At 43.0% G+C, this 19,137-nt stretch overlaps 1 protein-coding gene across 1 annotated transcript in view; it reads right to left on the bottom strand.

The window, feature by feature from the left end:
• Positions 1–19,137, bottom strand: part of sspo (SCO-spondin) — a 130,744-nt gene that overhangs the window by 26,752 nt on the left and 84,855 nt on the right. The window contains exons 60-75 of the mRNA XM_077218704.1: positions 18,876–18,922; positions 18,591–18,761; positions 16,533–16,667; positions 15,455–15,597; positions 15,163–15,257; positions 14,272–14,321; positions 13,985–14,155; positions 13,547–13,717; positions 11,506–11,585; positions 11,232–11,401; positions 10,259–10,305; positions 9,967–10,167; positions 1,911–2,081; positions 1,506–1,703; positions 780–879; positions 471–691 (exon numbers count right to left, since the gene is read on the bottom strand). Coding sequence (XP_077074819.1) covers positions 471–691; positions 780–879; positions 1,506–1,703; positions 1,911–2,081; positions 9,967–10,167; positions 10,259–10,305; positions 11,232–11,401; positions 11,506–11,585; positions 13,547–13,717; positions 13,985–14,155; positions 14,272–14,321; positions 15,163–15,257; positions 15,455–15,597; positions 16,533–16,667; positions 18,591–18,761; positions 18,876–18,922 — 2,171 coding nt within the window. The remainder of the gene's footprint in view (positions 1–470; positions 692–779; positions 880–1,505; positions 1,704–1,910; positions 2,082–9,966; positions 10,168–10,258; positions 10,306–11,231; positions 11,402–11,505; positions 11,586–13,546; positions 13,718–13,984; positions 14,156–14,271; positions 14,322–15,162; positions 15,258–15,454; positions 15,598–16,532; positions 16,668–18,590; positions 18,762–18,875; positions 18,923–19,137) is intronic.

The raw sequence follows: 19,137 nt of genomic DNA, 5'->3' as shown, positions 1-19,137 counted from the left end.
ACATTTAAAAAAATGTTATTAAATAAACAAAATGATTAAACTAAAGTTGACTAAAAACATATATTAAAAGGAATAACATAACTAATGTTGAAGTAGTAAAATTACTAAAACTGAAATAAAAATGAATAAAACTTAATGGACATTGAAAAAAATGAAAAATAATGAAAACAACTAAAGCACACAACTTTATCTGAAGCTAAAAATATACATCATATTAAAATAATATTTGTATATATATATATATATACATACACACATAAAGTATATATAAATATATATTAATGGAAATAAATTAACGTAAATAAAACAAAACGTATAAAACAACTAAAACACAACAAAATGACTAAAACTCCAAATTTAAGCTTTCAGATGACGTATAAATCTCAATTTCAGAAAATTGACCCATGTGACTGCTCTTGTGGTCCAGGGTCACATGTATGAGAAAGGTCACATGTGTCACACTGACTCACCTGTGCAGTTGTGAGTGTTACACACTTTCTGCTGTCGGCCGGAGCCCGTACACTCTCTTCCACCGCTCTGAGGGGGGGGGTTATCACACTGACGGGTCCGAGACTTAACCCCGCCTCCGCAGTGGGCGGAGCAATCTGTCCAGCGACCCCATTGGCTCCAGCTGCCGTCGACAGAGCATCCAGGAACTGAGTCACACTGCAGCACACCGGCTTCACATGTGCTAGAAGAGCACAGAGAAACTATTACAGATCAGTTTCAGTGCCTGGTGATCTGCCTTCACTAACTAAACAAGTTATGTAATATGATACCAGTTTTGACAGTCAGTGATGATGCTCTCTCCTGGGTTTGCATGCTGCCAGTCTGATGATCCCGGCCATTCCCAGGAATCATTGCCAGAGTTTATTCCAGCTTTGTCATAAGAAAGAGTGCACGTCATTTCAGCGTCTATAACTTCTATACAGCTGTATTTTTATTTGAGGGCTCATTTTAGAATAGTTTATTAGAGTTATTTAAACCAGTGTTGCTATTGTTAACTAAAAGTAAAAATACAAAAAAACTTCTGCATTAATTTATGTAAATTTTTTGTTTAAGTTGGAAGTAGTAAAATTATTATTAAAAACTGTGTGTTTTGCACACATGCAAAAAAAGGTGAAAACTTTATCTAAAGCTAAAAATATACATAATATTAAAATTATATATACATATATATTATATGTTTATATATACTGTATGTAAATATATATATACAGTATATATAAACATATAATATATTTATGTATATAATATATATATATATATATATATATATATATATATACACACGGTATATATAAACATACATGAATGGAAATAAATTAAAGGAAATAAAACAAAACACATGAAATAACTAAAACACAACATAATGACTAAAACTCCAAATTGAATATATTATGAATAATATAACAAAAAACAAATAAAAATAAGAATATAGTGTAGCAGTGATAGTAGAATAACCCTGATGCACATGTGCATGTCTCTTCTGTACTTGTGCATACCTGCACTGATGTTGTGAAATGTACAGCGGCACAGCTCTCGGTCCACACACACCCCGTCCTGCATCAGTGTGTCTCCGGGACAGCCACAGGTCCGACTGCAGCCCGGCTCGTCCACACACTCGGTGTGTGTGTGCAGATCTGAGCAGGAGCGAGGACAGGGCTTCCCACAGGCCCACTCCTCCTGTCCACCGCCACAGTCTATAAACAGGAGCACGCTAGAGTCAATTGCGTTTACATTACAGACTTTTTTTTGCGATATATGGGAGTTTTTGCGAAATTGACGTGTTTCCATTGGGCGTATTTTCAATTAGCAATTTCAATTTGTGCAATTTGAAGGGTAATAGAAACGCAGCTAGTATATGATAAAACAGGAGTGTGTAAGGAATGTTTATGAGTTATGCTGACCTGAACAGACGGTGACGTTATCATGGCATCCGCGGGTCTGACGACTCTCTCCGAGACACGAGAGACCACCGAACCGGGCCGGAGGACTGTTACACTCCCTGAGCCTGACCGTCACACCGACACACACCTCACAGTCCGACCAGGAGCTCCAGGAGCCCCAGGAGCCGTGCACTACACACACACACAGACACACAGACACACAGACACACAGACACACAGACACACACACACACAGACACACACACACACACACACACACACACACACACACACACACACACACATACACAGACACACATAAACACACACACACACACACACACACAGACACACACAGACACACACACACACACACACACACACACACACACACACACACACACACACACACACACACACACACACACACACACACACACACACACACACACATAAACACACACACACACACAAAAAAAAAGACATTTGAAAAGAAAAAAGAATAAAATCACAACAAAATGACCAAAATGTCACTAAAATTAAGTAAATTAACTTGTTGTAATTTGCCCCTCAATCATATTAATAATTCATATCCCAAACTTTTTAATAGTAGTTTATATATGATGTTCAATTCAAAATGTGATTAACAGAAGACTGGAGGCTCCTGACAAAAAAAAATCAATAATACAGCAATAAATAATAGAAAAAATAGAGCAATAAACTATAATGTGTTACCGGGGCAGAAGGACACGGATGGGCGTGTGGTGTGTTTTCTGTGTGTGTTACCGGGGCAGAAGGACACGGATGGGCGTGTGGTGTGTGTTCTGTGTGTGTTACCGGGGCAGAAGGACACGGATGGGCTAGTGGTGTGTGTTCTGTGTGTGTTACCGGGGCAGAAGGACACGGATGGGCGTGTGGTGTGTGTTCTGTGTGTGTTACCGGGGCAGAAGGACACGGATGGGCGTGTGGTGTGTGTTCTGTGTGTGTTACCGGGGCAGAAGGACACGGATGGGCGTGTGGTGTGTGTTCTGTGTGTGTTACCGGAGCAGAAGGACACGGATGGGCGTGTGGTGTGTGTTCTGTGTGTGTTACCGGGGCAGAAGGACACGGATGGGCATGTGGTGTGTGTTTTGTGTGTGTTACCGGAGCAGAAGGACACGGATGGGCGTGTGGTGTGTGTTCTGTGTGTGTTACCGGGGCAGAAGGACACGGATGGGCGTGTGGTGTGTGTTCTGTGTGTGTTACCGGGGCAGAAGGACACGGATGGGCGTGTGGTGTGTGTTCTGTGTGTGTTACCAGGGCAGAAGGACACGGATGGGCGTGTGGTGTGTGTTCTGTGTGTGTTACCGGGGCAGAAGGACACGGATGGGCGTGTGGTGTGTGTTCTGTGTGTGTTACCGGGGCAGAAGGACACGGATGGGCGTGTGGTGTGTGTTCTGTGTGTGTTACCGGGGCAGAAGGACACGGATGGGCGTGTGGTGTGTGTTCTGTGTGTGTTACCGGGGCAGAAGGACACGGATGGGCGTGTGGTGTGTGTTACCGGGGCAGAAGGACATGGATGGGCATGTGGTGTGTGTTACCGGGGCAGAAGGACACGGATGGGCGTGTGGTGTGTGTTCTGTGTGTGTTACCGGGGCAGAAGGACACGGATGGGCATGTGGTGTGTGTTCTGTGTGTGTTACCGGGGCAGAAGGACACGGATGGGCGTGTGGTGTGTGTTCTGTGTGTGTTACCAGGGCAGAAGGACACGGATGGGCGTGTGGTGTGTGTTCTGTGTGTGTTACCGGAGCAGAAGGACACGGATGGGCATGTGGTGTGTGTTACCGGAGCAGAAGGACACGGATGGGCGTGTGGTGTGTGTTCTGTGTGTGTTACCGGGGCAGAAGGACACGGATGGGCTAGTGGTGTGTGTTCTGTGTGTGTTACCGGGGCAGAAGGACACGGATGGGCGTGTGGTGTGTGTTCTGTGTGTGTTACAGGGGCAGAAGGACATGGATGGGCGTGTGGTGTGTGTTCTGTGTGTGTTACCGGGGCAGAAGGACACGGATGGGCTAGTGGTGTGTGTTCTGTGTGTGTTACCGGGGCAGAAGGACACGGATGGGCGTGTGGTGTGTGTTCTGTGTGTGTTACCGGGGCAGAAGGACACGGATGGGTGTGTGGTGTGTGTTCTGTGTGTGTTACTGGGGCAGAAGGACACGGATGGGCATGTGGTGTGTGTTCTGTGTGTGTTACCGGGGCAGAAGGACACGGATGGGCGTGTGGTGTGTGTTCTGTGTGTGTTACCGGGGCAGAAGGACACGGATGGGGGTGTGGTGTGTGTTCTGTGTGTGTTACCGGGGCAGAAGGACACGGATGGGCGTGTGGTTTGTGTTCTGTGTGTGTTACCGAGGCAGAAGGACACGAATGGGCGTGTGGTGTGTGTTCTGTGTGTGTTACCGGGGCAGCAGGACACTGATGGGCGTGTGGTGTGTGTTCTGTGTGTGTTACCGGGGCAGAAGGACACGGATGGGCGTGTGGTGTGTGTTCTGTGTGTGTTACCGGGGCAGAAGGACACGGATGGGCGTGTGGTGTGTGTTCTGTGTGTGTTACCGGGGCAGAAGGACACGGATGGGCGTGTGTTGTGTGTTCTGTGTGTGTTACCGGAGCAGAAGGACACGGATGGGCGTGTGGTGTGTGTTCTGTGTGTGTTACCGGGGCAGAAGGACACGGATGGGCGTGTGGTTTGTGTTCTGTGTGTGTTACCGAGGCAGAAGGACACGAATGGGCGTGTGGTGTGTGTTCTGTGTGTGTTACCGGGGCAGAAGGACACTGATGGGCGTGTGGTGTGTGTTCTGTGTGTGTTACTGGGGCAAAAGGACACGGATGGGCGTGTGGTGTGTGTTCTGTGTGTGTTACCGGGGCAGAAGGACACGGATGGGCGTGTGGTTTGTGTTCTGTGTGTGTTACCGAGGCAGAAGGACACGAATGGGCGTGTGGTGTGTGTTCTGTGTGTGTTACCGGGGCAGCAGGACACTGATGGGCGTGTGGTGTGTGTTCTGTGTGTGTTACTGGGGCAGAAGGACACGGATGGGCGTGTGGTGTGTGTTCTGTGTGTGTTACCGGAGCAGAAGGACACGGATGGGTGTGTGGTGTGTGTTCTGTGTGTGTTACCGAGGCAGAAGGACACGAATGGGCATGTGGTGTGTGTTACCGGAGCAGAAGGACACGGATGGGTGTGTGGTGTGTGTTCTGTGTGTGTTACCCCGGGGCAGAAGGACACGGATGGGCGTGTGTTGTGTGTTCTGTGTGTGTTACCGGAGCAGAAGGACACGGATGGGTGTGTGGTGTGTGTTCTGTGTGTGTTACCAGGGCAGAAGGACACGGATGGGCGTGTGGTGTGTGTTCTGTGTGTGTTACCAGGGCAGAAGGACACGGATGGGCGTGTGGTGTGTGTTACCGGGGCAGAAGGACACGCATGGGCATGTGGTGTGTGTTACCGGGGCAGAAGGACACGGATGGGCGTGTGTTGTGTGTTCTGTGTGTGTTACCGGAGCAGAAGGACACGGATGGGTGTGTGGTGTGTGTTCTGTGTGTGTTACTGGGGCAGAAGGACACGGATGGGCGTGTGGTGTGTGTTCTGTGTGTGTTACTGGGGCAGAAGGACACGGATGGGCTTGTGGTGTGTGTTTTGTGTGTGTTACCGGGGCAGAAGGACACGGATGGGCATGTGGTGTGTGTTACCGGAGCAGAAGGACACGCATGGGCATGTGGTGTGTGTTACCGGGGCAGAAGGACACGGATGGGCGTGTGGTGTGTGTTCTGTGTGTGTTACTGGGGCAGAAGGACACGGATGGGCGTGTGGTGTGTGTTCTGTGTGTGTTACTGGGGCAGAAGGACACGGATGGGCTTGTGGTGTGTGTTTTGTGTGTGTTACCGGGGCAGAAGGACACGGATGGGCATGTGGTGTGTGTTACCGGGGCAGAAGGACACGCATGGGCATGTGGTGTGTGTTACCGGGGCAGAAGGACACGGATGGGCGTGTGGTGTGTGTTCTGTGTGTGTTACCGGAGCAGAAGGACACGGATGGGTGTGTGGTGTGTGTTCTGTGTGTGTTACTGGGGCAGAAGGACACGGATGGGCGTGTGGTGTGTGTTTTGTGTGTGTTACTGGGGCAGAAGGACACGGATGGGCTTGTGGTGTGTGTTTTGTGTGTGTTACCGGGGCAGAAGGACACGGATGGGTGTGTGGTGTGTGTTCTGTGTGTGTTACTGGGGCAGAAGGACACGGATGGGCGTGTGGTGTGTGTTCTGTGTGATACCGGGGCAGAAGGACACGGATGGGCGTGTGGTGTGTGTTCTGTGTGTGTTACCGGGGCAGAAGGACACGGATGGGCGTGTGGTGTGTGTTCTGTGTGTGTTACCGGGGCAGAAGGACACGGATGGGCGTGTGGTGTGTGTTCTGTGTGTGTTACCAGGGCAGAAGGACACGGATGGGCGTGTGGTGTGTGTTACCAGGGCAGAAGGACACGGATGGGCGTGTGGTGTGTGTTCTGTGTGTGTTACCGGGGCAGAAGGACACGGATGGGCGTGTGGTTTGTGTTCTGTGTGTGTTACCGGGGCAGAAGGACACGGATGGGCGTGTGGTGTGTGTTCTGTGTGTGTTACCGGGGCAGAAGGACACGGATGGGGGTGTGGTGTGTGTTCTGTGTGTGTTACCGGGGCAGAAGGACACGGATGGGGGTGTGGTGTGTGTTCTGTGTGTGTTACCGGGGCAGTATGGAGCTAATAATATGACAAAATGATTTGAATTTGAATTGTGTAAATTTGAATTATTTGCAAGTGTAATCTAACAAAATTGAATTTTAGGTGGTAGTTTAAATGGTTCTGAATTTGATTTTTTTTAAACGAATATTGAAGATTTGAAATTTAACAAATTTAAATGTTTTTATGGCTGAATTTTGTAGAAATGTATTTTCAAACAGCTAGTTTTTTGTTCTGAATTCTTATACTGCAAATATTCAGTTTAAAAAAATTCAGATTCAAGTTTTCAAGATGAAGAAATTCGGAACTTCAAATTCAGTTTTCTAAAATTCAATCTCAAAAATTCAAACTCAAAAATTCAGATCTTACAGAAAGTAGGTCACAGGTCATCCACAGGGAAGAGTAGATGATCTCAGAAAAATCGAACAGAGCATTTTGGCCAATATATTCGCCTGCCTCTCGTCCTTTTGAACAAAATTGTATCCCCAGTCAGTGGAAGCCAGAACGCAACGCCCAATATGTCAATATTCACCATTTAATGAACGCGTTTCAACTGGCTTACAGCTAGATACTCCGACTGATGCATGATCAAATAGACATGCATTCCGCGTCATCTTGTCTTATTCGCTCTTTTTGCCCGTGATGGAGCGCGTCTCGTGGCTCTTACTAAGCGTCACCAGCCACAAGATCTCTCACTGTTTTCATCTACCAGACACTCGGATTGATACACGAAAACACATCTTATCTATTATTTTATTTGCTCTTTTTGCCCGTGAAGGAACGCGTCTCATGGCTCGTCGCGTCAGCCACTAGCGTCGCACCTGCCACAAGATCTTTCACTGTTTTCATTTACCAGACACTCGGATTGATACACGAAAACACACAAACAGTGCAATCCTGCTCTTATTTACCTTTATGTCATCTTACCTTATATTTTATTCGCTCTTTTTGCCCTTGATAGAGCGCGTCTCGTGACTCTTACTAAGCGTCACACCAGCCACAATCTCTCACTGTTTTCATCTACCAGACACTCGGATTGATACATGAAAACACACAGACAGTGCAATCCTGCTCTTATTTACCCTTTTGTCATCATATCTAATATTTTATATGCTCTTTTTGCCCGTGATGGAGCCAAAGTCAAGTGAGTAAACTGAATATTTAAAAATCACATTGTGGTTTATGAAATATTGTTTAAGTACCCTTTTAAGTAGTTAGGCTACATGTATTCACTCTCGAGTGGGGGTAGCTGATTTCAAATAATGAAAATTTTCTGCAACCAATTTAGGCTACCTGATGTAACTCAACATTGTCTTAGCTTCAGCTATCGAGTAATTAATAAGAAGATAGGTTCTTTAGGGAGCGTGTGGGTGGCACGGGGTGACACAACCACGACCTCCACCCATCCATAAAGTGTTTTCTGTGGTAGTGTTGGCTACAAAGATGAAGTTGGACTTGCCATCTTCGCAGTAGTGAACGCGCCGAGATTAGAAATGCTCATTTCATACGGATTACACAATCTGAGAGTAACCTATTTATTTCGTTTTGAATTGTTTCGTTTAAAACTAGGCTAGACATTTCTACCTTTCTAGATATATTTCTCATGCATGTGAGGAACGTGCAATGCAAAAATGTCATGATTTTATTGTTATAGGCCTATGTCTGCTATATTTATTAAATCCAGGAAATTGGTTGATCAAACATTGATTAAAATTAAGATACAATTTATACAAAACGAAATTCACTTCAAGGAAATGCTTTATACAAAACAAAACTTAATGGAGTGGTCAAAAACATTCTCCTTCAGAATATGTCAATCAGAGTATCAGGCGCTGGATCGTGAGAGATCTTGTGGCTGGCGCGCCGCGAGACGCGCTCCATATTACGGGACAAAGGAGCTAATAAAAAATAAGATAAGATGTCAAATAGGTAAATAAGAGCAGGATTGCACTGTTTGTGTGCTCTCATGTATCAATCCGAGTGTCTGGTAGATGAAAACAGTGAGAGATTGTGGCTGGTGTGACGCTTAAGAGTCACGAGACGCGCTCTATCAAGGGCAAAAAGAGCGAATAAAATAATAAGATACGATGACAAAAGGGTAAAAGAGCAGGATTGCACTGTTTGTGTGTTTTCGTGTATCAATCCGAGTGTCTGGTAGATGAAAACAGTGAAAGATCTTGTGGCAGGTGCGACGCTAGTGGCTGACGCGACGAGCCATGAGACGCGTTCCTTCACGGGCAAAAAGAGCAAATAAAATAATAGATAAGATGTGTTTTCGTGTATCAATCCGAGTGTCTGGTAGATGAAAACAGTGAGAGATCTTGTGGCTGGTGACGCTTAGTAAGAGCCACGAGACGCGCTCCATCACGGGCAAAAAGAGCGAATAAGACAAGATGACGCGGAATGCATGTCTATTTGATCATGCATCAGTCGGAGTATCTAGCTGTAAGCCAGTTGAAACGCGTTCATTAAATGGTGAATATTGACATATTGGGCGTTGCGTTCTGGCTTCCACTGACTGATACGATTTTGTTCAAAAACACCTTGTGTAAGGACGAGAGGCTGGCGAATATATTGGCCAAAATGCTCTGTTCGATTTTTCTGAGATCATCTACTCTTCCCTGTGGATGACCTGTGACCTACTTTCTGTAAGATCTGAATTTTTGAGTTTGAATTTTTGAGATTGAATTTTAGAAAACTGAATTTGAAGTTCCGAATTTCTTCATCTTGAAAACTTGAATCTGAATTTTTTTAAACTGAATATTTGCAGTATAAGAATTCAGAACAAAAAAACTAGCTGTTTGAAAATACATGTCTATAAAATTCAGCCATAAAAACGTTTAAATTTGTTAAATTTCAAATCTTCAATATTCGTTTAAAAAAAATCAAATTCAGAACCATTTAAACTACCACCTAAAATTCAATTTTGTTAGATTACACTTGCAAATAATTCAAATGTACACAATTCAAATTCAAATCATTTTGTCATATTATTAGCTCCATAGGGCAGAAGGACACGGATGGGCGTGTGGTGTGTGTTCTGTGTGTGTTACCGGGGCAGAAGGACACGGATGGGTGTGTGGTGTGTGTTCTGTGTGTGTTACCAGGGCAGAAGGACACGGATGGGCGTGTGGTGTGTGTTCTGTGTGTGTTACCGGGGCAGAAGGACACGGATGGGCGTGTGGTGTGTGTTCTGTGTGTGTTACCGGGGCAGAAGGACACGGATGGGCGTGTGGTGTGTGTTCTGTGTGTGTTACCAGGGCAGAAGGACACGGATGGGCGTGTGGTGTGTGTTACCAGGGCATAAAGGACACGGATGGGCGTGTGGTGTGTGTTACCGGGGCAGAAGGACACGGATGGGCACGGCTGTCTCTGGATCTGGACTCCCAGTCCGTTGTGTTCCTCCTGCTGGTCTGAACACGGCTCTCCTCCAGATCTGGGTTCAGGACAGGCGCAGCTCCTGTAACGAGACACCCACTCCTGCCCGCAGGTCTTCGAACACGGGGTCCAGTCGGCCCACTCGCACCAGCCACCGTCCACTGACACACACACATACACACACACACAACCAGACGTCACAGTTTACCCCTTCAGAGACGTTTGAGATTAATACGGGCTGATGAGACAAACCTGGACACGGATGTTCACCGCAGGAGAGTTTCCCTCCGTTACAGGTGCTGGAATATGATCAAACACATGAGTCACATGATCAAATACATGAGTCACATGATCAAACACATGATCAAACACATATAAATCACATGATCAAACACATGATCAAACACATATGAATCACATGATCAAAACATATACAGTATGAATCAAATGATCTAACACATTTTGAATCACATGATCTGACACATACAATATGAATCACAGCATCAAACACATGAATCACATTATTAAACACATGAGTCACATGATCAAAAACACATGAATCACATGATCAAACTCATATGAATCACATGATCAATCACATATGAGTCACATGATCAAACACATACAATATCACGTGATCAAACACATATGAATCACATGATCAAACATAAAATATGAATCACATGGTCATACACATGAATCACATGATCTAGCAGATATGAATCACATGCTCAAACAATGAATCACATGATCAAACAATTAATCACATGATCTAGCACATATAAATCACATGATCTAAAACATACAATATGAATCACATGATCTAGCACATATGAGTCACATGATCAAACACAATATGAATCACATGATTAAACTTATATTAATCACATGACCAAACACATATGAATCACATGATCATACACAAGGCTTGTTCGACTTGAACCGGCGCTGCACAGACCGATCGGTTGATGACATCAAAGTACCGCGAGAGCGATTAGAGAGCAGACGGCTCCTTATGCTTTTGAATCGCTCTCGCGGTACTTTGATGTCATCAACCGATCGGTCTGCGCAGCGCCGGTTCAAGTCGAACAAGCCTACATATGAATCACATGATCTAGCACATATGAATCACATGATCAAACAATGAATCACATGATCTAACACATATGAATCACTTGATCTAAATGAATGCAAACAAAACTGCGTGTAATGTGTGTTTTCTCACCAGTTGTTGCATCCGTCTGGAGATGGCGTTCTCTCTCCGGGTCGGACTCGTCGTCCCGTGTGAAGGTCCAGACAGAGACACGCGTCTCTCTCCACACACTCGGACCCGTCAGAACTCAGAACTTTACCATCCGTGCAGTAACAACCCGGCTCACAGCGCCACTCACAGAACTGAACACACACCAACACCACTGTCATCATCTGTATATCTGTCTGTATCTATCTATCTATCTATCTATCTATCTATTTGTTCAATAGTTTATTGATTTACTCACAGTGAGGTCGTCACATGTTCTCGGGCACGAGGGTCCACAGGCGCTGAACACACTTCCTGGCACGTGTGAACATGAAGACACTAGAGACAGAGTTCAGAGTTAACATCTAGCATACATGTGAAAACACACTTACTCACTCACTCACTCACTCACTCACTCACTCATTCACTCACTCATTCACTCACTCACTCACTCACTCTCGCACTCACTCACTCACTCACTCACTCACGCACTCACTCACTCACTCACTCACACACTCAGACACTCACTCACTCACTCACTCACTCACTCACTCATTCACTCACTCATTCACTCACTCTCGCACTCACTCACTCACTCACTCATTCACTCACTCTCGCACTCACTCACTCACTCACGCACTCACTCACGCACTCACTCACTCACACACTCACTCACTCACTCACTCACACACTCACACACTCACTCACTCACTCACTCATTCATTCACTCACTCACTCTCGCACTCACTCACTCTCTCACTCACTCCTCACGCACTCATGCACTCACTCACGCACTAAACTCACTCACTCACTGACTCACTCACTGTCACTCGCGCACTCACTCACTCACTCACTCACTCACTCATTTATTCACTCATTCACTCACTCACTCATTTACTCACTCACTCACAGTCACTCACGCACTCACTCATTCATTCACTCACTCATTCATTCATTCATTCATTCACTCACTCACTCACTCACTCACTCACTCACTCTCGCACTCATTCACTCACTCACTCATTCATTCACTCACTCATTTACTCACTCATTCTCTCACTCATTCACTCACTCTCGCACTCACTCACTCACTCACTCACTCACTTTCGCACTCATTTTCTCACTCACTCACTGATTCACTCACTCACTCAATCATTTACTCACTCACTCACTCACCCAGTCACTCACAGTCACTCACGCACTCACTCACTCACACACTCACTCACTCACTCACTCACACACTCACACACTCACTCACTCACTCATTCATTCACTCACTCACTCACTCTCGCACTCACTCACTCACACACTCCTCACGCACTCATGCACTCACTCACGCACTAAACTCACTCACTCACTGACTCACTCACTGTCACTCGCGCACTCACTCACGCACTCACTCACTCATTTATTCACTCATTCACTCACTCACTCACTCACAGTCACTCACTCATTCATTCACTCACTCATTCATTCATTCATTCACTCACTCACTCACTCTCGCACTCATTCACTCACTCACTCATTCATTCACTCACTCACTCACTCATTCTCTCACTCATTCACTCACTCTCGCACTCACTCACTCACTCACTCTCGCACTCATTTTCTCACTCACTCACTGATTCACTCACTCACTCAATCATTTACTCACTCACTCACCCAGTCACTCACAGTCACTCACGCACTCACTCACTCATTCATTCACTCACTCACTCACTCACTCACTCATTCACTCACTCTCGCACTCATTCACTCACTCACTCACTCACTCATTCACTCACTCACTCATTTACTCACTCACTCACTCACTCACTCACTCATTAACTCATTCGCTCACTCTCGCACTCACTCATTCTCTCACTCACTCACTCACTCACGCACTCACTCACTCATTCACTCACTCATTCACTCACTCATTCACTCACTCACTCACTCACTCACTCACTCATTCACTCACTCTCACACTCACTCACTCATTCACTCACTCACTCATTCTCTCACTCACTCACTCACTCATTCTCTCACTCACTCACTCACTCACTCTCACACGCATTCACTCACTCACTCACTCACTCATTCACTCACTCACTCATTCACTCACTCACTCACTCATTCACTCTCACACTCTCTCACTCATTCTCTCACTCACTCACTCATTCTCTCACTCACTCACTCACTCACTCTCACACGCATTCACTCACTCACTCTCTCACTCACTCACTCTCTCACTCACTCACTCACTCACTCACTCACTCACTCTCGCACTCACTCACTCACTCACTCACTCACTCACACACCTGGACAATGGTCTGTGTTACAGGTGATGAGTTCAGTTCCCAGTCCTTCGCAATAGTCTCCATCTCCTCCTCTGATTGGCCGATCACAGTTCCTCCTGCGGCTCCTCACGCCCCCCCCACACGACTTACTGCAGTCGGTCCAGGACGACCACACACTCCAACCTCCGTCTCCTACAGCACAAAACAATCAAACCAATCTCGCATGCTCTTAGAATCGCACTGTTCCCAGTTCAGTTTCCAGTGTCAGTTCATCAGTTGCCATGGTTTTTGACTTGCCCTCATGTGTTTCACCTGTGTCTTGTTAATTATCTCTTTTAGTGTTTCCCTATGTATTTATAGCCCCAGTTTTCAGTTGTTCTTTGTTTTTATATAATCTTTCAGTTTCGATGTGGTCATGATGTGCGATTCTCTTTTGTTCAGTTTATGTGTGTTACTCACTGCTGCAGGGCGCTGACACACACACTCTGTCCTCTCGGTCCGACCCGACGCAGGGAAGTCCGCTTCCAGCTCGTTCCGGGTCAGAACAGAAGCGATAGCGCGATTGAAGACCAGCGCCACACGACACAGAACACACACCCCATGGAGTCCATGACGACCAGCCGCCGTCCACTGAAACACAACACACACACAATCAGAGAGAGAGTCTCACACACACACAGAGAGAGAGGGAGAGAGTGTGTTACAGCGAGTGTGTTACAGTACTAGAGAGGTTCCAGATATCTTACCGTCACACTCCACACTCGTACAGTTCACCAGCTTCCCTGATTCACATGTGCTGCAGGAATAAAACATTATGAATAAATCACATATTTTAATATTCATAGTTTATGTATTATTGTTAAATGCATAATAAAAAGATCTATTAATAATTATTTAAAACTAGTAGAATATCTTTATATATAAAATATATTTATTAATGATTTTTAATCATCTATAAACTATATTAACATCGTATATGCAATTATACATTCATATATGTGTTATTGTTAAACGCATAATACAAAATAATAATTAGAAAATAAAATTGAATTTAAAAAATGTTTTCAAATCTTTGAAGACTTTTAATAATTAAAAAAGGAATATCTATCAAAAAAATGTATTTACATTTTAAATGAATTTATACATGCATATATGTATTACTGGTGAAAGGTTAATGAAAATAATGATTAAAAAGAAATTATATTTAAAAAGAAATTACTTATTTTTCTTTGTTTTTAAGATTTTTAATAATTAAAAAAACATTCTATATATCAATAAAATATTAATATATGTATATTGATTTATATATGTGTATATATTAATATATGTTATTGTAGAATGCATACATAAATGCATTAGTATATACTATATATATGTTTTAATTGTTTTTTAAACTTGAAAAAAATACACAAATTTATTCTATCAATTAAATATTACAATTTTCAACATGCATTTAACAACAATTATATAATACACTGCATGTATATTTATATATATATATATATATATATATATATATATATATATATATATATTTGCTAAATGCATGTTGAAAAGTTATTAATAATTATTTTTAAATAAAATTACTTTTTTTTTACTTTTAAATGATATATGTATATGGTTTTGTGAGGTTTTACCAGTTGTTGCAGTCTTTGGTGACTGTGGCTCCGGGTTTGTGCTGCTCTCCGTCTACATGACAGAGACAGAGCGGGAGAGACACACACTCGCCATCCTAACACACACACACACACACACACACACACACACACACACACACACACACACACACACACACACACACACACATACACACACACACACACACAAATCACAGATATACATTTACAAATAAAAACATAACAAATATATATAATGAAAGACATATACAGACACACACACACACACACACACACACACACACACACACACCTGCAGGGCAGACCCGTCAGGACACTGGCAGCCCGGATGGCAGCTGCTATCTCTCTGGACGTCCGACCCCAGATCCGAACACAACAGCTCATCTCTCACACATACGGCCCACTCCTGACCGTTCGTACAAGCGCGTCCATTACCTGAGATCACAGAGAGATCAAGATGAGGTGGTTAACTTATTAGTAGCGGTTGACCGATATATCAGCCAATATTTGGCTTTTTAATTATTGGCATGTGTCGGAATTGGGACTTTTATTTTTATTTGGAAAACTGTAAATTGGAACAGTGTTTTGTGGTATTATTATATATATATATATATTTTTTTTTTTTTCTTCACATTTTCAGTTTTCATTTTAAAATTAGATATATATTTAGTCATTTTGTTGTGTGTGTGTTTGTGTGTGCGCGCGTGTGCGTGCGTCTTTTTAATATTAATATTTAGGTTTTAAAATACTTGCATTTTAATTTCAGTTTCAGTTTCAGTTCCGTTTAAAAAAGTGTTTAATTTTTCAAATTTGCTTAAGGATTTATTTCCACTGTAATAATTGCATTCATTAAATTTCTAATATATTCATAATATATAATATTATTATAAACACTATAAAATGTATCTAGTTATTCATTAAATATGATTATCAGTTATTGACAATTGTTTTCTTTTCAAATCACTATAATAAATTAAGTTTTTATTATTATTATAATTATCAAGATTATTACATTATACATTATACATTAACATTACATATTGTTAATCTAATATAAAATAATTATTTAATTATTTATTATTATTATTAAAATAATAAATAAAAATAACACATAATAAATGATTTGTTATGTATAACAGTTTTTGTATTATTCATAAACTATTATAGATTTTATTAATATTTTGAATTAGTTTTTATTCATTTTTTCACATTTTTTATTTTAGATAAATATTTCAAAATTTTGTTTTATGTTTTTTTTGTGTAATATTACTATTTAGGTTTAAAATATTTTTATTTTTCGAGTTTAGCTCCGTTTTAGTTTTTATTTGTTGACTTTTATTTATGACAGCACGAGAAGGCCCGAGACTCACCGCAGGGCTTTAGGTTGCAGGCGCTGAACTGCTGAGGCGTCCCATGAGTCCTGACCGGGCCTCTGGTTCTGTTCCTGTATCCACCGCCACAGGGTACCGAACACTCGGACCACGGGCTCCACGGGCCCTTCACTCCTGAACACACAGACGCATCACACACCACAAATATTACATGTACACTCAGATTACATGTCAAGCATCTTGCTCAAGGACACAATGGTTTTATAAGCCTTCGTGGTTTGAAACTAATGGAATGTGGAAACTAAGTCAGTGACGCCTCTTAAAGTCCCCCTGCAGTCAATCATTTTATCCCTTAAAACTCATCTTTAATCACCAAAACAACAAATTTAAAAGTTTTGTCCTTGAAAAATAAATTTTCATGCCTTAAAATATCTTGAATGTAACTCGACACCCTTGCCTCATTTAGTATTCACGGTTCTATGAATATCCAAATGAGCCCCGCCTCCACTCCCTCACTCACTCAGAGATCCACTCGTTGACGATCACACGTTGATCTGATTGGTTATAAGGTAGTTTGTGACGTCAGAAACACCAGCGATTTCAAAGCGTGTTTTTGAGACTGTCTTTGGTTCACTGCAGTTTTAAGGAGAAAATACTCAGCAATGCTGTCGACTTATGAATTTACACATGGTTTGTCTTAATGCATATTAAAAACACCACATAGACATATAAACAACAATAAAAGCTGGATTTTCACCACAGGGGGACTTTGAATTATAAAAAGAATCCTGCAAAGGGCGCTTGAGTATATATAATATATATATATATATATACACTCACCTAAAGGATTATTAGGAACACCATACTAATACTGTGTTTGACCCCCTTTCACCTTCAGAACTGCCTTAATTCTACGTGGCATTGATTCAACAAGGTGCTGAAAGCATTCTTTAGAAATGTTGGCCGATATTGATAGGATAGCATCTTGCAGTTGATGGAGATTTGTGGGATGCACATCCAGGGCACGAAGCTCCCGATCCACCACATCCCAAAGATGCTCTATTGGGTTGAGATCTGGTGACTGTGGGGGACATTTTAGTACAGTGAAGTCATTGTCATGTTCAAGAAACCAATTTGAAATGATTGGAGCTTTGTGACATGGTGGATTATCCTGCTGGAAGTAGCCATCAGAGGATAGGTACATGGTGGCCATAAAGGGATGGACATGGTCAGAAACAATGCTCAGGTAGGCCGTGGCATTTAAACGATGCCCAATTGGCACTAAGGGGCCTAAGGTGTGCCACGAAAACATCCCCCACACCATTACACCACCACCACCAGCCTGCACAGTGGTAACAAGGCATGATGGATCCATGTTCTCATTCTGTTTACGCCAAATTCTGACTCTACCATATGAATGTCTCAACAGAAATCGAGACTCATCAGACCAGGCAACATTTTTCCAGTCTTCAACTGTCCAATTTTGGTGAGCTCTTGCAAATTGTAGCCTCTTTTTCCTATTTGTAGTGGAGATGAGTGGTACCCTGTGGGGTCTTCTGCTGTTGTAGCCCATCCGCCTCAAGGTTGAGCGTGTTGTGGCTTCACAAATGCTTTGCTGCATACCTCGGTTGTAACGAGTGGTTATTTCAGTCAAAGTTGCTCTTCTATCAGCTTGAATCAGTCGGCCCATTCTCCTCTGACCTCTAGCATCAACCAGGCATTTTAGCCCACAGGACTGCCGCATACTGGATGTTTTTCGCTTTTCACACCATTCTTTGTAAACCCTAGAAATGGTTGTGCGTGAAAATCCCAGTAACTGAGCAAATTGTGAAATACTCAGACCGGCCCGTCCGGCACCAACAACCATGCCACGCTCAAAATTGCTAAATCACCTTTCTTTCCCATTCTGACATTCAGTTTGGAGTTCAGGAGATTTTCTTGACCAGAACCACACCCCTAAATGCATTGAAGCAACTGCCATGTGATTGATATATATATATATGTATATATATATATATATATATATATATATATATATACAGTATATCACTCTATAACTCTAAACAGATACTCTATGATGTCATGTGATCACTGTACCGAAGCAGGGTTTAACGCTGCATGTGTCCAGTCCGATGCGTTCGCCCTCACAGGCTCGTCCTCCAAACGCTGGCGCTGGATTGGTTCCTGAACGATAGCGCCGCCTGATGCCCACGTCACATGACCGACTGCACGCACTCCAGGCCGTCCACTCACTCCACCCACAATGCACTGCAGGAATCAATGCATACAAACTACTGAGAACAGAATGCATACGGACGAATAAAAGGAGATGGAAAATACTTTTACTGTGATGAAGAACAGGATGTGATGTTTCATACTCACCAGGGCAGGGCGCCGTCCCACAATGCATCGTTCCATCAACACACGTGCTGTCAGGAGATACAAGACACTGTCAATATATATTAATAAATATAATATAATATATATATATATATATATATATATATATATATATATATATATATATATATATATCATGTTATAAACTTTACTATGTTGAAAAGTCATATGTAATGTCATATGACAAGTGCTGTTCAAAAGTTTTGGGTCGGTGAGAATTTTATGTTTTTAAAAAGAGTCTCTT

The sequence above is a fragment of the Siphateles boraxobius genome, unplaced genomic scaffold (genome assembly GCF_051911475.1).
Source record: "Siphateles boraxobius isolate OS27281-9 unplaced genomic scaffold, OSU_SipBor_1 12, whole genome shotgun sequence".
In the NCBI taxonomy this organism is placed as follows: domain Eukaryota; kingdom Metazoa; phylum Chordata; class Actinopteri; order Cypriniformes; family Leuciscidae; genus Siphateles; species Siphateles boraxobius.
Note: the sequence above shows the minus strand (reverse complement) of the source record. Positions and strands in the feature narration are given on the sequence as shown.